The sequence below is a fragment of the Callionymus lyra genome, chromosome 14, assembly GCF_982586985.1.
Source record: "Callionymus lyra chromosome 14, fCalLyr1.hap1.1, whole genome shotgun sequence".
NCBI classification, from domain to species: Eukaryota; Metazoa; Chordata; class Actinopteri; order Syngnathiformes; family Callionymidae; genus Callionymus; species Callionymus lyra.
The window spans coordinates 16,582,518-16,603,010 of record NC_141831.1 but is presented as its reverse complement, the minus strand read 5'-3'; the positions used below and the strand labels follow the sequence as shown (position 1 = coordinate 16,603,010).

General features: G+C 42.4%; 4 protein-coding genes and 1 non-coding gene across 7 annotated transcripts; 3 read left to right on the top strand and 2 right to left on the bottom strand.

The window, feature by feature from the left end:
* Positions 1 to 1,220: 1,220 nt before the first annotated feature.
* On the bottom strand, positions 1,221 to 4,100 carry LOC148066196 (uncharacterized). Its single transcript, XM_087807186.1, has 2 exons — positions 2,512 to 4,100; positions 1,221 to 1,710 (listed from the first exon to the last, which is right to left on the bottom strand). Exons 1-2 carry the CDS (start codon positions 4,060 to 4,062, stop codon positions 1,699 to 1,701), a joined length of 1,563 nt encoding a protein of 520 aa, XP_087663312.1. The 5' UTR covers positions 4,063 to 4,100; the 3' UTR covers positions 1,221 to 1,698.
* Positions 4,101 to 5,441: 1,341 nt separating this feature from the next.
* LOC148066195 (maternal B9.10 protein-like) lies at positions 5,442 to 7,501 on the top strand. Its single transcript, XM_087807550.1, has 4 exons — positions 5,442 to 5,625; positions 6,660 to 6,797; positions 6,899 to 7,163; positions 7,283 to 7,501. Exons 1-4 carry the CDS (start codon positions 5,453 to 5,455, stop codon positions 7,499 to 7,501), a joined length of 795 nt encoding a protein of 264 aa, XP_087663676.1. The 5' UTR covers positions 5,442 to 5,452.
* A 2,293-nt stretch (positions 7,502 to 9,794) lies between these two features.
* LOC148066194 (heterogeneous nuclear ribonucleoprotein A/B-like) lies at positions 9,795 to 12,359 on the top strand. Of its 3 annotated transcripts, none has more exons than XM_087807189.1 (8): positions 9,795 to 9,943; positions 10,023 to 10,191; positions 10,570 to 10,728; positions 10,804 to 10,935; positions 11,004 to 11,100; positions 11,167 to 11,190; positions 11,415 to 11,507; positions 11,742 to 12,359. In XM_087807189.1, exons 1-7 carry the CDS (start codon positions 9,795 to 9,797, stop codon positions 11,489 to 11,491), a joined length of 807 nt encoding a protein of 268 aa, XP_087663315.1. In that variant the 3' UTR covers positions 11,492 to 11,507; positions 11,742 to 12,359. The 3 variants fall into 3 exon arrangements, with proteins under 3 accessions (XP_087663315.1, XP_087663314.1, XP_087663313.1); XM_087807188.1 differs by having other exon boundaries at positions 11,167 to 11,334; XM_087807187.1 differs by having other exon boundaries at positions 11,167 to 11,355.
* Positions 12,360 to 12,890: 531 nt separating this feature from the next.
* Positions 12,891 to 12,963, top strand: trnav-cac (transfer RNA valine (anticodon CAC)). The gene has a single exon. It is a non-coding gene; the product is annotated as a tRNA-Val (tRNA).
* A 1,126-nt stretch (positions 12,964 to 14,089) lies between these two features.
* Positions 14,090 to 20,033, bottom strand: LOC148066192 (ATP-binding cassette subfamily G member 4-like). Its single transcript, XM_087806869.1, has 15 exons — positions 19,927 to 20,033; positions 19,139 to 19,383; positions 18,966 to 19,083; positions 18,759 to 18,891; positions 18,582 to 18,632; positions 18,036 to 18,181; positions 17,849 to 17,972; positions 17,668 to 17,782; positions 17,463 to 17,602; positions 16,627 to 16,719; positions 16,395 to 16,563; positions 16,225 to 16,325; positions 15,835 to 15,993; positions 15,650 to 15,768; positions 14,090 to 14,551 (listed from the first exon to the last, which is right to left on the bottom strand). The coding sequence occupies exons 2-15, from the start codon at positions 19,368 to 19,370 to the stop codon at positions 14,293 to 14,295; spliced, it is 1,959 nt and encodes a 652-aa protein (XP_087662995.1). The 5' UTR covers positions 19,371 to 19,383; positions 19,927 to 20,033; the 3' UTR covers positions 14,090 to 14,292.
* Positions 20,034 to 20,493: the final 460 nt, after the last annotated feature.

Genomic DNA, 20,493 nt, shown 5'->3' with positions numbered 1-20,493 from the left:
CAAAACCTTAGTACCTACTACTAAATTCCGTTGATTAAATTAAGGCCACCGCTTGATTTTATGCAGCCGTGCAAGAGATTAAAATACGTAGTTAGTAAAAGAAAATAGGATTAGATAGTGTTTTTTCTTAACTTTATTACCTCAATACATAATTTCATGCTGTTGGCTCATCAGCTCCACTGAATCTGTGACGTGAAAAAACGGACAAAAATACTTTTTGGGATGTTTTTGTTGGTTTTAATGGAAAAATACTTCAAAATTAACAGCCTCTTATACACACAAGGGTATGAGCACATCAGCGCATCACTGAAAAAAAAATTTTCTACTGAGTCTGTGTGGTTTCCATGGCAACAATACAAGCGTCCTGTATCAAAAAGTTAGTATAGAAGTCAATTTTATGAAACTGAGGAACATGCCTCACATTGAGAGCCGTGATCAACCGTTATATCAAAGGTAGACACACAATAATGCAGCCTGGACCACCAGCCTGTTTGACTCCCAGGAATGAGAACCGTGTGGAGTCAATCATTCCTCCAGAGTTACAGATTGACGATTTAAATCATTCATGAAGTATGTAATAAATACAACTTCATTGTAACATATGAATCTGACGTGACAAAACAAGAACAACAAAAACTTTTTGGGATGTTTTTGTTGGTTTTACTTGAAAAATACTTTAAATTAAATAAATTAACAGCCTCTTATACACAAGGGTATGAGCACATCATGAAAATAATAATATAAAAAATATCACTCCAACTATGAGTCTGTGTGGTTTCCATGGCTACAATACAACCTTCCTGCATTTAAAAGTTAATTTTATGAAACTGAGGAACAATATCGGCCAGCTTTCAATCATCAGTTGCGTCACATTGAGAGCCGCGATTAACTGTTATATCAAAGATCGATAGACCAGCCTGTTTGACTCCCAGAAATGACAACCGTGTGGAGTCAATCGTTCCTCCAGAGTTACAGATTGACGATTTAAAGAAAACATTATGCAGAAAGGCAGTAGCACCACAGACCAGAAACTCATGTGGCCAGAATAAATGTCTTTAATGAGGAAACAAAATCTTTACTCAGCTGCGACACACACAAAAGCATCACTATTAACCTCATAAATCGCAACATTATTTAGGAAATATTGCATTTACTCACATAGTTCATGGACAAAAGTGGCGGAGAAATCCTTTGACCGCTCGTGACAGACTGGCTTGAGTTCCCATAACTCAAGAAGAAGCATCGTTAACGATGTCCTGCTGTTCTTGAAAAGTCCTTCTTGAAAATGGATTTGATAGTAAATCTGCAACCAATTAATATCTTCTCCTTCAGCCATCGTGGGTTTTTAATAAACAAACGTACGCTATGTTTCTGTTCGTTCAGCTAGCACCCTAAACGACAAATAATGGCGGAACTTATTGGACGAACGCTGTTCTATGAATATTCATGTCACAGTTATTTTCATTAAAGGGTTTATTTAAATAAGAGGTTTTGCATCCGTACAAGATATGCCTTTATCTTCAAAACAGTTTTCCACAATGATACTTCTGGAATAAATATACATTTAATAAAGATGAGCTAAGGAAGATGAAAATAAATTTAAACATTCAAAAAATAAAATAAATGCATGTTTATCAATTTATTGTTATTAACATTTGTTTCTGTGCAGTCATTCCTTCATTTCCTCTCACGGAGCGGTCAACTGTTCACCTGGAAATGAAATAAAAACCGTCAACAACCACTTTAAGGAGCAACATTATTAAAAAATATTATTTTAAATGTTTGTATTGATAATGTTAAAGACCACAAATATGTTAAAAAAAAAAGACTTCAAAAGTGGGTGATGCTACTCATTTTGAACCAATCATAAAGTTCTTTGCAAAAATATCTCAGAAATTACCAAATCAAAAAATAAAGCTTAAGGTCAAACCTTTTTTTTTTTCTTGATTTAGCATATTGTAGTTTGTGTCTGTTAATGTCGTCCTTAAGCCTTGTGTTATCTCAGGGTCAAGGTGACCCGAAGGCAGTCGTTTGTTCACCTTGACCCTGACATAACACAAGGGTAAAAAACAAATTTAGGCAACTCAGTGTAGAGCGCCGTTTTAAGAAAACAAAAAACTGCCAAATCTTTCAGAAAAAAAATACAAATTAAGTTTAGCTTTAAATTTCCAGTGCAACAGTGGAGTTGTTTCCCAGGGCTTATTAATCCCATGTTCCTTTTGTCGTGAAACAGCTGAAGAAGTATCATGACAGTGGCTTCATTTTGAAAAGGCCACTAGATGGCACTCTCTGCTTTATAATCTTTGGATCTGTTCTACTAATCCACTGAAGCATGGCATCATTTTCTAACTGAGTGTGCCATCTAGTGGTCTGTCAAAATGAAGACACTGTATCATGACACTCAATCATGAAGCCTCCTCGACCCATCACTAGTGTTTTGTATTTCCAACCAATTTACTACAAATGCACAAACTTCTTAACTAAACTTTATAAATATAGCACCGCGCTCACCCTCTCTGAACCGCAGGAGTCGCCCTGTAGGGACGACGGCGCCGAGGGTTGCCTCCACCGGGTCAGGACTCTGAAACACGCCCTGAAGGGCCTCCCGACGGTCTTCCCCACCTGTGAGAAGCACCTGCTGATTGGCCCCGGTCGCGTCGAGGACCACAAAATGAGCTGAGTAATCATGTTGGTGATGATGAAAGTGATGATCTTCGGATCTTCCGAGGTCAGCGCCCGCAGGAACTCCCCTGGGGAACTATACATCTTACAAAAGTAGTTGAAAAGTTTTCTGTTGGTTCTGTCCACACTTGCCCTCCTTGAGCTGATGGTGATGTCTTCGAAGCGCGCCTTGTGGGACTTGGCTTTGGCGTACAGGGTCTTGATGGCCGTGTCCGACCTTTCCTGGGACAGCGTGGTCTCAGCCTTCTCTTGGGTGAGCAGTAGCAACCCGACGAGCAGCAGGAAAACCACCTCGTGCTTTTTGTCGACCTCCGCCGTCTGAGAGTGACTCGGAGGAGTTTCGGTGTCGACGGTCGCCTCGACGGCGTCTTGTGGAAGAGCCGTGATGGAGGACTCGTCTGCTGCTGGGTCGGGTGGGGGTGCCGGTAGACTGTCCTCAACAACCACCTCCACCTCTAAGGGGTCAGGCACAGGCAGAGGTGACAGAGGGCTCTCTTGTACTGTGGCAAAGATCTCCGGATTTGTTGCCACGGGTGCCTCGCAGACTCCGACGCACCTGGTGGACTCAACCGTGCAGTTGGTGTGCTGGACCGGGAGCGGGAGCAGGACCGGACTTGGCCCCTCCGTGCGCCGGGCGTACGTGAAGTCCGTGATGTGGGACAGGATCTGCATGCTCTGGACGTCCGAAGACGTGTAGGTCACCTCGAAGATCCCCAGCTTCACGCACAGGCGTCTTTTGTTGGGCTGAGAGACCGGGACGGTGGGGGGGCTGGCGTGGCACACGGCCTTCATCAACAGCGGGCATTTGCACTCGCGCTGGTGCCAGCACTGCAGCGTGTTGGCCAGGTGGTACGCCAGGATGTTGAGGAGGGGCAGAGGGACGCACTGGCACTCGCAGTCCAGCAAACTGGGGCTGTGGACCAGCAGCGCCAGGTGGGAGTTGATCTTCTTGGTGATCTCCTCCGCCAGCAGGTGGATGAGGTTGTAAAAACTGCTGCACCCCTCCAGCTTCCTCCTCCGTCGGCGGACCTTCATCATATACTCCAGAAGCACCTTCTTCATGATGATCACGATGTCTTTCTTCTGGACGCCGAAGAAGCACTTTTCCGGCGGCATCTTGTCGAACAGCTTCTGGGCTTTCCTGCACCAGTAGTTGGTCAGCGGCGCCAGGTTCTCCAGGAGCATGGTGCTGGACACGGAGACCAGCTGCAGGCACGTCTGGGCGATCAGAGACTTGCACTTGTCGCTCGAGCCGTCGCTGTCCACGCTGTCCAGCGGGCTCTCTGTGACCTGCTTGAGCAGCGAGCGCAGGATGATGTCGGCCGACGGGTACAGGGGGACCTTGACCACCGCCTGCACCAGCATCTGGGACTCGTCCATGATTCAACCGTTGAAGGAGTCTTCTTGTGGGAGTCGAGTGGAAGTGCAGTGACATCTGTGAGAAATGGAGGAACCCCAAGAAGATCTGAGCAATTAACTGAGCTGCTATTTAAATAAAGTTAGCTCCCTTGTTCGCTCGCGCTTCTCTGGTGACATCACGGGACTGGACACGTCATCAGAGTCCGCTACAAACCTTGAAGGGCCTTGTTCTCTCATTTTTGTTGTGGTCTGTTCATTGTGAAAGCCCTTGTATGGAAGTGTATCAGTCGAATGGTTTAATTTAACATTTCAAATGTTGAAACCTTTAATCTATTTATTGAAACTTTTTTTCTTATAATAAATAATTTACACATAGAGTTTGATATTCTTATTCCAATAATTCCAAAATACATTTTCTTAATTCTATATGATTTTATTTAGACCCTTTTGAATTCAATATTAAAATGATTTTGTAATAGTGCCACCAGACGATACCATAAGAGTACCGAGCTACTCGATTGATCTTTCAGCCAATCACACGACATGCAGGCGATCATGTGATGACATACAAGCACTTGGGCGTTAATTCATCATTCAAAGTACATGTATTGTTTTGTGGCACTATGATAGCAACATTTTCATACTGAATTTAAAAGGCTTTGAATGAATAAGGATTATCTAAAAAACTGAATTTAGAATATATATTTTAAATGTATTTCCAAATAAGAACTTGAAAGTATGTGTCAAAAATCTATTTTTTTGGAAAATATTCAGGTTATTGAATACAATTATTAAAAAAAAAAAGTTCTTGAAATGTTCAAAAATATAAGATTCTGATGGTACTTCCATAGACTTGAACCCACAACCATGTGTCAATTTTTTTGTTTATTCAAAAGAATCTGTGTCCAATTAAAAATTGAGGCACAGTGAACGTTTTGCTAGCTAGCATTTGCTAATGCTACTTTATTCTCTTTCTATGATGAAATCATGCGACACTTTGTCGTCATAGTAACTTGTGTTTATTCTTCAATTCATATCAGATGAGCTATGGATATAATAAACTGTTTGTATTTTGACATAAATCCTGCAGTCAAACTTTTATTTGATTTATTGCTTAAATCCTTCAATCATATTGTCTTAAGACGTATTTTAATTTGAATTGAATGTCTGTGGAAACTCTCTCTCTCTTTGTGTGTCTCGCCCTCGTCAGGTAAGTGTCCTCAGGTGTGCTCTCCTGCCTCGCAGCTGATCTTCACGGCCATCAGCCTCTGGAATCTTCCTCTCGTAGCATTTTCTCTTTTTAATTCCAGCGAGACGTCTGGAGCTCCCCCTCTGCTCCAGCTCCTTTTAGCGGTCTCAGCCGGACCTCCTCTTTTATCCTGTTTTTTTTTTTTTTTATAAGTGTGCGGAGATGAAGGAGGAGATCGCCGCCGCCGTCTTCTTCGTGGCTCGCCTGGTGAAGAGATACGGTTGTGTGGACAACGACAGCAGAGAGCGCTTCGCTGCTGCTCTCACTTCGTGTCTCTTTGAGAACTACAAGAACCACTGGCACCCCAGCGTCCCCGCCCGGGGTCAGGCCTACAGGTCGGTTCACCCTTTTATCGACTCGACACCGAAGGGGAAAAGACCCCAACACAGTCGGAAGTTCAACTCATCGAACAAGTGGCCTTAACCTTTAAGCAGTCTAAGGCCAAACTAAATTAATATTTATCCAAAAGGAAGTTGAAAATGGATGGAATTTGGGGCCAATTACGTTTTACTTGTATTGTTGACATTCCTAACACATGTCCCTGATCTTGTATTGAACATCAGCATAGTTACAGGCCACCAACTGAACATGAACTTCTACTTTCATTTATAGATCCAGCGGCCACATAAAATGACTGCGATGGTAAAATAAAGGCAAATATAACAAGTGAACGGCAACAGTTTTGTTTCGGGTTTTTCTTATAGATGGATAAACTCTATTAATTCCTCTGGAGATCTTTGGGAAATTAGGTTTCCAGTTTATATCAGATGATAGTTTCATTTAAAAAAAAAAGAACAAAGTGCAAATATATTGCATCAGTTGTTCAACAAACCCTGAATTTACGTTAAGAGTCACGTTTTGATCATTTTAAGATTTTGTCATTTGCTTTATTTATAATTAAATGCATGTTTTAACATGGTATTGTGATTTTATTATACAACTATGTAAGCGGTTGGAAATTGCATACATTTATATTTTTTTAAGTTTGTAATGTTAAACATTTTCTCTACAATCTAATTTTTATATATTGTAGAGCAATTGTATGTAGATTTAAACCTGATTTGTCTCAATGTATTATTGATCCTTTAATCTCCAGCTTGGCGCAAAATGTAGTTTGTTTTTCGCTGTATATTCAATCTTATTGACAGTGTCGACTCGGTTACTTTAAGGTTTAAATGGCACTATATAAGAAAAAGGAGTCCCGGCCTACCACAGTGGCGAAGAAACAAACTTTTTTTACCAGGCAGAAACTCCAATTAGAACCAGACTCCTGTGACCAGGGAGTCAAAGACAAACCTAGCGGTCTCATGACTCATTTAAAACTTCCCTGCTTTCAAACCAGCTCATGTCTTTGTCTCCGCTTCTTCAGGTGTCTGAGGATGAACCGGGTTCAGCTCCAGGACCCAGTTCTGCTTCAGGCGTGTGAACGATGCTCAATCCGTTACCAGGACCTGGGTCTGCCTCAGGAGCTGACGGTCTGGGTGGACCCTGGAGAGGTGTCTTGCCGGTAAGCTTGAACCTCATCCATTTCAGGAATGAAGTCCGCTTCCTTTTCTATCTGGAACCTACTGGAACGATCAAAGGGATTCCATCCGTTGTTGGTTCCAGGTATGGGGAACACGGGACTCCTTTCTGTGTGTCGTTGGTGGACGGCCGTCGCCGGGATGCGGAGTTTCCTCGGCGTATCAACGCCGCGGTGGAGCGGGCGAGCCTGGACATCCAGTCGGGGAGTTCTTCGGACGAGGACGAGGGTACCGACATCAGTCTGAGCAGCGGATGCAGTTCTTTGGTTTCATCCTCGGGGTCCACGCTGTCGGCCACCCTCGAACCCAAAACCATCCCGACGGTCAGCAACCCCAACAGTGTTTACAGGGTATGATCCAATTTTTCTATCCCGACGAGGCCAACGGTATCTTTCCTGTGATCCAACTCTTGAGATTGTGAACCCTTATGATTCCACGTCTGGTCATGAATCAAAACCTTCTTCTCCAGTTCACAGAGTTTGCTCCTGGAGCGCCTCAGATGTGGCTCAACCACCCGAAGAGGAAGCCTTTTCCCGGGGAGACGTTCCCGCCTCACGCCCCGCCGCCGACTACAGCGGGTCCTCCGCCTCAGTTCTCCGCCCAGAAATCCTTCAAGCCTCACCGAGCCACTTTTACCTTCACCGGGCCTCGCGTGGACAAGTACCACTGGGTCAGCAAGTCCCGGTGATGGTAATCCCAGTTCATACTTGATTCAAGAGAGAAGAGGGGGGAAAAAAAAGGTTGTTTATTTGTATTTAAAATTTAATTGTCGATTTAAAATGCTGATTAAGCATGATTTTAAAACTAAATATATTCCCATATTTTAAAAATGACAGGGTTTTTAAACGAGCTGTGAATAAAGTAACGTGGAAATGTCACTGAAAAGAAATAAACGTGCTCTCGTCGCCTCAAACTTTGTCTGCTCTAAACTAACACTGTAAATAATGTAAACCTTTGGACTGTTGCCATGGTGACTGTTGCTAATGTCTGTATTGTGTTGAAATGTTGTATATACCCAAAACAAGGTTCAATAAAAAGGTTTAAAACGAGTTTGAATTTTTTTCATTTTTAACCGCTGAAGGTGAGTTCTGATCGTGAGACGCAGTCTTGGGGTTGAAGATCTCGGTTAATTTGACTTTTAAATGTTTGTAATTAAGTATTCAAAGCTGATGTGGGCCGGAGAGAAAAAAAAAACTTGATGGGCTGCAAATGGCCCGGAATCCTTGTTTGAAACCAGCATTGAGTACCATTTTTATGAATGAGGGCTTATTGTAATTTAAATTCCAACAAACTATTACTCTTGACCAACGTTACTAGAAGCTAATAGTCTTCAAAACTATTTTTGTTTCCATAGAAAAAAAATCTAGTGATCCAGGAAAACGTTTGATAAACAAGCATTGTTTACCACACATTGTTCTCCAGGCTTCCTCCTGCTGAGCGAGGACCCTCCCACCGACAAGTCTACTTTCAAATAATTCCCCCAGAACAGTTTAAGGAAAAAGTGTAAAGAAAAACCCAATTTCAGTAACATATTTGAGAAAACCTACGCTTAATGTACTCTCAAGACATTTCATTAACTCGAAATAATCTTGGAAATTGTAATTAAATCCGTTATCTATCTTAAAAGTTAAAATGCATTTCGTTTTCTGTGCTTTGTTTAGGAAAATTAAATCGAAATAAAACTAGAATAAAGCGGTGGATGTTCGGCTCCCTCGCGCTGCAATTTTTAAAGACGCATTTGAGTAACACTCCGCTTTGCTAGAAAGTCGAATGTTTTAAAACATAATTAATCGTTCACTGCCTGTGGAAAGTGCATTTGTATTTTTCGTAATGAACCGAAATGTATAAAATGTAAATCGGAGTCGCAGCAGAAAAATCTTCTCTCCTCCCACCGAAGGCGCACAAAGGGGACGATGTGATGACGCAACCACGTATCTAGAACCAGCCAATCACCCGGCGGTGTCGGTCACCCATGTGACCCCGCCGTCCAATCACAGGCGGCCCCTGCTCGCTCTGAGGTCGTTTATATGTTGCCACGAGTTAGCGGCGAATTTGGAGAGAGTCCATTTTGAGCTTCGACTCCGGCATTTTCCTTTTAACGTAAGAGCTCCACTTTGTGCTTTAGCTGGTTTCTGGGCGAATATCCGCGGGCGTCGATGCACGCGTTTTTCCATTCAGTACGTTTTCCTGCAGCTCCCTTTGCATCCACTGTAATCTTAATTTATTTTGCGAAGCTAGCTTGTCGGCTATTAGCCACCGAATGCTAACATAGCGTATTACTACGCAAGTAGGGCTATTTACTCGTGGTAACGTAGGCGTGGAGGTTTTAGTAGTTGTTTTGAAGCAATGGAGTCAAACAAAGATCAGATATGTTTAAACGCGGGGATGTTTTTATTGTGATGTTTGGTCGTACGGTGTAGCCCGGCCTGTACGCAGTCCTGAGCGCTGCAAGTAAGCGCGGTCTCTTTCGACACACGCGTGTTTTCTTGAGTTTGTAAATAATCCGTGAACACAAAATGGCTAATATTTACTGCGCTCAGGAGCCGAGTAATGCATCACACATGGTTGGAGGGAAATGTGTCGCGTTTTCTGCGTTTGTTGAACAGCGGTCTATGTGATCGAACAGAACTGCTTGATCTCGTTTTTCTCTAAAAGCAAATGTCAAATTTAGTCTATATCAACTGCTTTGTTTGTTTCACGTAAACTCGGTAAATTGTTGTTTATACATTTAACCGCCTTTTTGGACGAGGACGATTATTTATTCTTCGTTTCAATGGCGAGTGGAGAACTGCTCTCTGCTTCTGCACTGCCCCTACTGGCGCGGAGGATTATAAATTGGGAAACTAAATAGTTTGAGTCAGTCATGATGTTGTTTTGTATTGTATTTGCAGCTGGAAGATAAATCTGGAGTGACCCCTTTGTTTGCTGTGTTACTGACTCTTTCTCTCTCTTTTTACAGTCTCAAATAACCCACTATCAACATGGCCGATAACGACAGTTTGTTCATGGAGACGTCGGAGCAGAACGGAGACGAGAATGGAGCTGAGCAGATGTGCAGTGGAGAGGAAGGCCAGGACAATGGCACCGAGGGGGGAAAGATTGATGCTAGCAAGGGAGAGGAGGATGCTGGGTGAGTTTTAAAATTTGTTGTGTGAGGAGAACCAAAAAGTCCTCTCTTGGATGTACTTTACTGACTTCCTGTGTTGTAGGAAAATGTTTGTTGGCGGTCTCAGCTGGGACACGACTAAAAAGGACCTGAGGGATTACTTCTCTAAATTTGGTGAGGTCTCGGACTGCACCATCAAGATGGACGTCGGCAGTGGCAAATCCCGAGGGTTCGGCTTTGTTCTTTTCAAAGACTCGTCCAGTGTGGACAAGGTGGGTAGTCCTTTCATCTCTTGTTATTTAGAACAAACTGTTCTTGCTATTGCTCGACTTATTGATATTCAGTTCTTAAATTGGAATTTGAATCCGAGAGGTTTGTGTCTCAGGGTCTCTTAGAGAAAATGGTCTTTGTGGGACTAAAACCCTGTGTTGTTGTGGTCAAATGTACCACCAACATCTAGTCTAGAGCTGTAGACCAACTCCAGCTCTAGACTAGAGTTGTAGTTGGTCTAGAACTCTACTATAAATTGAGCAAAGCATTACTAGGAGATGTTGTTATGTGGACAGACGGCAGAAGTTTTCCTTAGTCTTGCAAAGTTGTACAAAAGTCACCAGTTGCACCATAATGATGATCCTCGTCGTGTTCTTCAGGTTCTGGCAGTGTCCGAACACAAGCTGGACGGTCGTCAGATCGATCCCAAGAAGGCCATGGCCATCAAGAAGGAGCCCATGAAGAAGATCTTCGTCGGAGGTCTCAATCCAGAAGCCCCAGAGGACACCATCAAGGAATACTTCGAGACGTTCGGGGAGGTTTGTGTCGCCAATCGAGCACCCTCCGTCCGTTAAGATACAAATCTGAAGTCTCACCTGGTTTTCTCTTCACAGATCGAGGCCATCGAGCTCCCTACTGACCCCAAATCCAAGAAGAGGAGGGGCTTCATCTTCGTCACTTTCAAAGAGGAGGCCTGTGTGAAGAAGTGCCTGGAGAAGAAGTACCACACCATCCATGGAGGCCGGGTACGTTCGCTCGACACTTTAATGCAAACACGGGTTTTGTGGATCTGACTTTTGGACTTCCTCTTTAGTGCGAGTTGAAGGTTGCTCAGCCGAAGGAGGTTTACCAGCAGCAGCAGCACTACGGTGGTGGGCGCGGAGCTTTCGCGGGGCGTGGCAGAGGAGGTGGTGAGTCTGACTGTGCACTGAGCAGTAGAGGGCATGGTTCTGACTTGAGTGTCTTCCAACCAATAGGACAACAATGGAATTCAGGCTACGGTAACCAGAGCTACGGCGGAGGTTATGGTGGTGGCGGCTATGGCGGCGGTGGTGGCTATGGAGGAGGTTACGGCGGTGGCTATGGCGGTGGTTACGGAGGCAGCTACGACTACCCGTCTGGTTACTATGGTGGTCAGGGATATGGTCAGGGTGGATATGACTACAGTGGGTATCTGCAGATCCCCACCAAAGTCCGGAGTTCTGACCAGGTTTCTGATCCACAGATGTTCCTCAGGGCGCCGGCTATGGAAAAACCCCCAGGAGGGGCGGGTCACACCCGTCAAGCTTCAGACCCTACTGATGATGTGACAGATCAGGTGAGTCCATACAAAGTCTTCAAGAAAACTACATCTGTATGCTCATCAATATTTATACTTGCACAAGCCACGAGTCTTATCAGGTGTTTTTAAAGAGTTTAACTATTTAATGGCAGTTTCGTGACTATTTATTTTATTTTCAGTCTAACTTTTAAAACTCTTGAACCCTTTGATGTGATGCGGGACACTTTAGAAAGTGTTGATCCTCTTGTGATGAACTCTTCTGTCACTCAGGACTACAGCGCTCCGGTGACGTGGACCCGCTGGATCTCCGGACCTGGACGACCTCTTTTATGACAGAAACCTTTTTGTACAGAAAAAGATCACATAAACAAATGTAACTTTTCCATGTTGTTTTTTTTCCTTTTATTTTTTAGGTTTTACTTTTCCCTTTGGTGTTGTTTTTTTTCTTTTTTTTTTTTTTTTTTTTTTTTTTTTTTTCCCTCCCTTCCACATTTCCAACATGGAAGTGTAATTTTTACTGTACTTTTTGGTACCTGTTTTGATTCTAATGTATTTGTGAGGGTTGTATTTTACATGTTCGCCGTCTTTACAGCCGTAAACGATCGATGCTGTAGAGGTTTTGATTTTATTTTGTTTTTTTGACAATAAACAGTTTTCAGTCATTTTAGTTTTTGCTTGTAGACTCTGGATGACTCGACCTCTGAATTTGACCGAACAAAAGCCGGCTAGCGACACTCGCTCATTTGTCTGTTTTGTTTCTCTGCTGGTTTTCGTTGAAAGTGCTTTTTTATTTTTGATCATGAAGTTTCTGCTTTGTTGTTCTGGTCCGACTCCAGACTTGTGGAGTCTTTAGATCTGGAAAACTGGTAATAAACATTCACGTTTGTACTTCGTCTTTTTATTCTGAACAGTGAGAAGAATAAAGTGACTTTAAATGCCTGGAGCTAATGACCGTCTAAAAACACAATTGTAGAATGCACCTAATAGATTTAATATTTGTGTAATTTGTTTTTTATTGGCTGATGTCAAACTAAACATTTGTCCTTATTGTGGTTCCTTTAACTGTAACACTACTGTGCAGCCCAATACTTATTTCTGGTCCTTTAAATAAAAATAATAAAGATTTTACCTGTATATTCATTCTATTCATAGGTAATTTATTAGATATATACGAAAATGTAAACACCTTTGTTACACGAAGGCTTTTTATTAATAGATATGAAAAGTAAGAACAGGACATTTTAAGTGAAAGATGGATCGGCTTTGACGTCTCTCTCTTAATGGCGGATTCAAACTTTCATGACGTCAGTGGTTTAGCAATCGATCAATGTAGATATTCATCGCGTTTCAAATCAACACGTTTAACACAGCAGGGCAGGATGTGCTTTAAATTCATACATTGCTGGCTAGGAGGTCACCGTTTCCGTAGTGTAGTGGTTATCACGTTCGCCTCACACGCGAAAGGTCCCCGGTTCGAAACCGGGCGGAAACATTGTTTTTACTTGCCAGTCAGGGAAAGTGAAATTTTATTCCCGCCAAGTAAAAGATAGTTAATTTATTCAGTGGCGGGCAAGGACTTTTCTGCTGGCCTTAACATAATCAGAAAATAAATTAAATGTTTTAATTAAGCAAAAAAAAAAGTATTTTTCATAAATATGTATTAAATTATTCCTCATTGTCTTTTCTCTTCATTTCATTTCTTTCCTCTTGCTTGCGCAAGTTGTGTTCTGCTTCCAGGATTGCACGTTCATATGAGAGTTTTCATCCAATCATATTTGAGCAGCAGGTCATGTGTTACCCGAGGCCTTCAGTCGTTTCAGAGCTGGCTGTTGTCCATTGAAATCAACGGCAGCCGAAGGATTGTGATAACCAATCAGATTCGAGTTAGCGACACAAAGTCAGGGCTTTGGAAGCTACTCTTGTTACAGCTTTCAGATATTTCAAGAAAAGCTGGACGTTGTTAAGAAAGTTATGCTAACTCTGAGAGTTTCGAAGGATTTATTTATTTCCTCAATGAACTACGTGAGTAAATGCATTTTTTTTTATAAATAATGTTGCGCTTTATGAGATCAATTGTGGTGCTTGTGTGTGTCGCTTTAGCGTGTGTGTGTTTGTCGCTGAAGCACGTAGATAGTGTGTGTCGTGGCCATGGAAACCACTCAGACTGTAGTGGGAGTGATATATTGATATAATGCACTGATGTTCATTTGATGATAAACATCTTATTGACCTATAACAGTTCACGGTCAGAGCCCAGTGGTGTATAAAGTACCTTAAAGTAGTTATTGAGGTGGATTCATTCAAACGTGCGCCACTGAAGGCCTCATGTTTGAAATTTTGTTCAGGCTTTTCCTTGAATTTCTCGAACTCCTGTGTTGTTCTCAGTATTATCTTGATCTTTAAAGTATGTACTTTTTTGAGTATTGTTTTGATTGTTTAAGCGCTTTGTGACCCTGGTCTCGAAAAGCGCTATATAAATAAATATTACTTACTTACTTACTGCTGCACTTTTAAATCACATAAAACCGAAGCCAAAACCAAGTGATGTTTAGTTTTTTTTCATTATTTGTCTGTGAAACTTGTGAACCTAAAATACGTACAAATACTTACACTCAAGCTTTGCTGTTCAACAGGTTTTTATTGGATAAACGTCAACAATCCACAAAATGCAGATAAAGAACCTGCAATGAAAGTGTCTTAATAAAATCATCTAATATAGTTTTTAGATTTTTTTTTTATAGGTTCTTCAGTGAATTAACATTTTGTTCGCCACACTTTTAGCTTGTAAAAATCACACGTACGTCACATCTTAAGCATGTTCTCATAATTTCGATGGGGAACATGACATGAGGTAACGCTCGGACTTGACCTTGTAGTGCAGGACCACAAAGGTGGTCAGACGCAGGATCACGAAGAAAACACCAAGGGAAATGAAATCAATGTAGAGTACGGCCTCGTCCATGTCCAGCAGCTTGATTATTTCTTGTGAGTCTGTGAACCGACAGGGAGAAGAATCCAGACACTCCAGCTTTGTGCGATTCATCCCATAGATGGAGAGGATCACTCCTTCAAAGCTGTACCTGGAGATAACACAGAGAAGTTTCAGTGAAGATAGGGATACTGGAAAGTGAAAATAGATCAAAGCTTAAGTATGCAGTAATGACGAATTATGCATTGACAAGATGGCGCTGCACGAGCAGCAGCTGGTTACAACAGCTCCCTCTTTCTTCTTACTTTTTTGTGTCAGGATATTTAACTCTCTACTTTAAATATCCTGATGCTAATCCGTAGTGTGTTTTTCTTCTCGTGTGTTTTTATTTTATTTTATTTTATTTTATTTTATTTTATTTTATTTTATTTTATTTTATTTTATTTTATTTTTTATTTTACTTTATTTTATTCTGTTAATAGTGCTAATTTTCTATTACTGTAAATAATTTGTATATTTTTAAGATAAGTTTTATTTTATTTTATTTTATTATCTCTTTTACTATTTCTTTTTTTTCCATGCACTTTATTTTCATTGTCCTGCTGCTGCTGTTGTAAAAGTGTGTTTCCCCTCTGGGGATGAATAAACGTTTTCTATTCTATTCTATTCTATTCTATTCTATTCTATTCTATCTCTAAGGTTCTATGTCATGCATGCTCCGCCCCTTTGGTGGCTCGCGCCGAGGCGCTCCAGGTGAGTGCTCCTAACAAAGGAACTGGGAGGACATTTATCCAACTACGCCCGCACTGTGTAACCAATAGCAAAAGCCAGTAGAGGGCAGAGCATGCATAAAGTAGAAAATACTGATTTTGTATGCAGAGGATAGGCCTTTCATAGGTGAGGCCATACTTCCCCCTGCTAGGTGGCAAGTGCTCTTTCAGTATCTGTCAAAGTAACTTGTTTTTATTATGCCTAGTTACCGAGCTTTGGCTCGCTTGATGAATCCTGACCTAGGTAAACTACTGGCTGGTTCGGACTCCTATTTGGAATTTCCTATTTTGAACTATTGTGACCAGGAATCAGAAAATTTCTTCTTGAGTTCACACAACTGGATTTACTTAAGCTTCCATATCAGTTAATCACACGTTATTGAAGTCCCTGGACGGATGTGTTTAAAAAATTGCTAGGATCTAATCCAACTGTCATCCAAGACCCTTTCAGAGCCAAGGTTTCTGATTGTGTCACACACCTTACATACGACATGTAAGAGCTCCACTTCAGGTAGATGGGAATGGTATCAAAGCTGATGAAGTATCCAGAGAAGAGCAGCACAGGGATAGAGGTGATGGGTCCGACAAAAGTTGCCACCTTTTCACAGGAGAAAGTATAAAAGTTCATACTTAATGTTCCTCAAATAAATGACGATGGATATACCTCAAGCGACGGCGCTGCAGCACCAACCAGCATCCCAAGAGACTGGGATACCAGAGAGGTGCAAATGGACAAGGTGACAAACAAAAGGAAGCGAACGGCGTCAGCAGGTTGTCCAGTCATCCAGTACACAATGCTGCAGTAGATGATGGGGCACATGACCTGAGGAGGAGACCTGAATAAAGAGAGGGCCCCCAAATACACTAGAAGATATGAACCAATAGGCTTGTGAACTTAGTGGTTGACTTTCCTTGAGAGAGTCTTGTAAATGGTCGGAAGGACTGGATTGACTCGTACTAAGTTGGTTGAGTCAAATCTCTGACGGAGCTAATGCCCTCAACCTTTTATTTTTGCGGTCCTGTCTTTTATTTTAACTGTTCTGATAATGCTCACCTGGAAAGGGATGTCAGCCATGGTTTTCGCCATATAGTAGGCCTTCAGACTGTACCAGTAGTTGAGATGCTCCCTCAGGAACACAGACATCTCTAGAGGAACTGGAAGATGAAAATCTATTTTAGAAACTTGCTTCCAAACCTTCCCTAATACGCCAGGAAGTAACTCACAGGTCAGCACAGTTGTCATGAGCGCCCCAAACATTATGAAGAGCAAGGAGAAGTAGAGGAAGCCGGTGTTATAAAAGGCTTTGCCGGCGTCATTGCCGATATTTAGATAGAGCAGGCCGATAAGCAATCCCATCCCAATGTGGGCACTCAGCCTGAGTTTAGTGAGCACCTGAAAACACAGTGGGACGACTTGTCAATGACGGCGAATACTCTCTTCATTGTAAACACCTACCTGATCCCTCCAGATAGTTATGAAGCTCCTCTTGAAGAGCACTGAGAATTGGGTCAGCGCGCCGGTGCCAAACGTGTGGGTCTCTTGAGTGTTCTGGACCAGACACATAGTTGCATGTATCAAAAGCAGGTTATCAGTCAGATACAAAACAAGGCTATTATACTTGTTAACCCTGCGATACAGTGGGGTTTTCATTCTCAAGTTGTTATTTTCCAGAATACAAGTTAGACAACACACGTTCTCTGCTTGATATGTTGTTAAGGCATTGCCAATGAAGTACAGGATAAAATCTACCTGTTTGTGTAAATTAAGGTATTGAAAGAAATTCCTATTTATTTGTGTTTACGTCAAAATTGACCCAGATATGACTCTATAGCAGGGGTGGGCAACCTGGATTGTGCAGTGGGAGCAGGTATTTGTTCCAACCGATCAAGCATGCACAGTTTAACCAATGAGGTGTCAGCTGAACCTGCGCCCACTGCGGCTCTTTGAGGACCGGGTTGCCTACCCCTGGTCAACAGGGTAAAAGCCCCTTAAGACACAGGTGTTGAAGGAGTATGTGTTACGAAACGTTCTCATTCGGCCAGGCAGTATACTAATTCACTGGGCCAGCACAAACACAAAAGCGTGTTCAGAACCATAGACATAGACAAAGGTGTTTGAAGTCCACCAACAAATGAAGAAGATCATCTGTTTGGAGAAAATCTCTCCACCACATGGAAGCCAACTATCCCTATAGAGGAGTAACGTTTAGTCAGTAAGGAAGTGTCGCACATGCTTTCAATCAAGGCGTGAAAAGACTCTATGAGACTGTTTGAAGTTTGAAAAAAACTCACCGCTGAACACCTGGGTCTATTGGCGGACAGACTTTTTGTACCACGCAGGTTCTCATTCGCATCTCCACACTTTCCTGCTTTAACTGCCTCGCTCAAAGCTGAAGTCAGGTGTCCATGCTCCCCGGAAGCCACCTCGACAACTACAGCAGCGCAGCAGGGATTTTTAACAGGGTACACAAGACAAAGAAGGAGAATAAAAACACACCGAAATCTGCAGGATTGTGATACGTGGGGCAGCAGAGATTGAAAGTCCTTAAAAAGGGTATTAGGTTTCGTGCTTTGCCTTTGTAGATGCACTGGCCCTGACTGAGAATGTAGAGCTGCCAAAGAAAGAGTGATCAATCAAAATTGTCTCAATAAACAACTACTTAGTTGGTGAAATGTACTTTGTCAAATAGCTCAAACAGTTTTCCACTTGGTTGGTGGATTGTACAGACGATGGTTCGCCCTCCCAGTGCCAGTGAACGCATGAGTGACACCACCTGATAGGATGACGCGCTGTCCAAACCGCTACGTAGAAACAGAATAATGTGGCAATGAAGATCCCGCAAAGAGAAGTGAAGGGTTCGTTACCTGGTGGGCTCATCAAAGAACATGACCGGCGGGTTGTTGACCAGCTCCTGTCCAATAGCAAGACGTTTACACTGACCGCCGGAGAGGGAGCTTGTCCGTGTGTCAGCACATTCAAGAAGTCCTAAAGCGATTAGGATCTCATTCACCTGAGGGAGAAAGCCAGAGAGCAAGGGAGGAAGGTTTACTTAATACCATGTCGGCCACTCTTTCTACAGGGTTGTGGAGGCTAAACAAACATGAGCAGGAATAAGACTAGTTGGTTAGCTGATGTAAAATGACTTTTACACATTTACGAGATCAGAGCTTAGTGCGGTAACTGGTTTTAAGTCAGGTAGAATCCTTGAGCTGGAGTTTCATGTATGTTTGGCCTTTGGTATTGCACAAAAGATATGCCTCGACTTTGACAAGTTCCATCTTTAGAACTAGGATCGATAAATGATCAAAGAGAGCCAAGTGGCTTAAGCTGATCAGGCAACGTGGTCACAGGCGACAACAAGGAGGAGTACAAGGCACATCGTCTTCCTGTTAATTCATCCGTTCGCTTACCAGGGTTTTCTTTTCATCTCTGGACTTATTGAGCTTCAAGTTGGCAGCAACCTGAAATGACACAAGTGACATGGTCATCCAAAATCACCAAGAGCTGTTTAGGTTAAAACCCTAGCCCTAATTTAGACCTACTCCTAACCACTGTTCCATTCATGACCCATCCCACCATCAACATACCATCATGGCCTCTCTTGCTGTCAGGTTCATCAGCAATATGTCCCGCTGCATGATGTAACAAGACATTTTCCTGAAAGTCCGAAGATCTCTGGGGTTTCCGTTCACCAGGATTTCACCCTTCATTCCTACTTCCCTACAGTAAAAAAAAAAAAAGATTGGCTCTGTGTTAAAGGCATCGCTAGTTTACGATCTTCACATCAATCTAACCGGTATCCTGCCAGAAGATTCATCAACGTGGACTTTCCTGAGCCAGAGGGACCCATGATTCCTGTGAGTTCTCCACTACAGAATTTCCCAGAGATGCAGTTCAGTAACGCTTTGTAACCTGCATAGAGTGAAATGTGGTAAATGCCAGAACGGACTAATCTTCTGAGTCTCACCTGTTTGCTTCCAGCAGGGACCCTGTGGAAGCAAGTAGGACAGGTCACTGAACTCCAGGTTCACGCTGGAACGTGGCGGCAGATGTGTCAGACGCTGGACTGTTATAGTGTCCGGGACTTTCTTCTGAGAGGTCGACCTCTCGAGGGTTTGAGGAAGCTGCTGACTACTGTGGCCACGCTTTGAGCCCATCTCCACAGTAACAGAAAGAGGCTGCTGCTCCTGCGAATTCATTCGTGTTCTCTTTCTGAAAATACCAAAACAAAAAAGTGTTGGCAAAACCCCCCAAAAACATTCTTTAAACTGGCTTTATTGAAGAAATATCTAATTAAAATTATAACTAGTTTTATGACTATTCCCCTTTAATTGTGTAACCATGTTAAATTGTGTCTTTGTTTTGTCAATAAGCTAGCAACAAGAAATATAAATTTCTGTGTCGGACACAGATTCCCAGACATTGTTTCCAAATATTTTCATTATCTTTTTGCCTTGACTCGTATACTCATGGGAAATGTTACTGCCTTTTTCTTTCTGCCATTGTGTAGAAGCATTTTGAATCTGGATATATTTAAGTAGTTTGTTACGTTTTTGTGGCATGGTCGTTGAAATGCATTAACAGAACATAAACAATAAAGATCAAATTATAAAACATTTATTTTAAAACATACATCTGCGATTCTCGACCAACTGATGTCAGCTAATTGTTGATTAGTCAACCCCCTACGAAGTCTTCGTCTTAAATGACAGAAAAGTCATCAGGGTCACTACAAAATAATAAATTCTGCCTTACCTGGCAAAGCGATCCAGATGTTGAACAAGCTAGTTTGGCTTACAGCAGAATTCAAGGTTGTTAACTGTTAAAATAATTTACAGGGAACCACTGTCATAGGAATAAAGTCCCACCGCCTTCATCCTTTACAACATAGTCACATCTAAATGTTTTGCTCTAAATAACAAGCTCTAAGGTTAACACAGGTCATGACCGACAATGACCCAAGATGTTGTCAGTAGACTCAGCGTTTAAGACACATCCCACTAGGGGGTGTCAAATAAAACTGTAAAGATACAGTGGGCCGAAAAAATAAATATTCAGTGAACCTCTGTCCCTCTCTCTAGAAGGTGTTTTGAGCCCCCTCCCCTTCACCCTGATGACCCATGAATGCATATCGATGCAACTCTTTATCAAGGGTGAAGACAACTGTGTTGGGTCTTATCAGCAACGTGGACGAGACAGACTACAGGAAACCATAAAGTTCCTGGGGATGCACATCACTAACCTTCACCAAACTAGTCGGTGTGATTAACCTGGCATTCGGGGCCGCTTTGCTTTAGGTATTTCTAGATTCTGCTGAGGTCT

Bases quoted from the DNA above. Each gene is read 5' to 3' on its own strand.
- LOC148066195 (XM_087807550.1), top strand. From the start codon at position 5,453: ATGAAGGAGGAGATCGCCGCCGCCGTCTTCTTCGTGGCTCGCCTGGTG. The intron at 5,626-6,659 runs GTCGGTTCACCC...CCGCTTCTTCAG, and splicing joins GCCCGGGGTCAGGCCTACAG to GTGTCTGAGGATGAACCGGG. The intron at 6,798-6,898 runs GTAAGCTTGAAC...TGTTGGTTCCAG, and splicing joins CCTGGAGAGGTGTCTTGCCG to GTATGGGGAACACGGGACTC.
- LOC148066192 (XM_087806869.1), bottom strand. From the start codon at position 19,370: ATGAATTCGCAGGAGCAGCAGCCTCTTTCTGTTACTGTGGAGATGGGC. The intron at 18,633-18,758 runs GTATGTTGATGG...GTGTCATTTCAG, and splicing joins CAGCAAGAGAGGCCATGATG to GTTGCTGCCAACTTGAAGCT. The intron at 16,720-17,462 runs GTGAGTTTTTTT...TGTCTGGTCCAG, and splicing joins ATAGACCCAGGTGTTCAGCG to AACACTCAAGAGACCCACAC.
- LOC148066196 (XM_087807186.1), bottom strand. From the start codon at position 4,062: ATGGACGAGTCCCAGATGCTGGTGCAGGCGGTGGTCAAGGTCCCCCTG.
- LOC148066194 (XM_087807187.1), top strand. From the start codon at position 9,795: ATGGCCGATAACGACAGTTTGTTCATGGAGACGTCGGAGCAGAACGGA. The intron at 10,729-10,803 runs GTTTGTGTCGCC...TTCTCTTCACAG, and splicing joins ACTTCGAGACGTTCGGGGAG to ATCGAGGCCATCGAGCTCCC. The intron at 11,356-11,414 runs GTGGGTATCTGC...TCTGATCCACAG, and splicing joins TCAGGGTGGATATGACTACA to ATGTTCCTCAGGGCGCCGGC.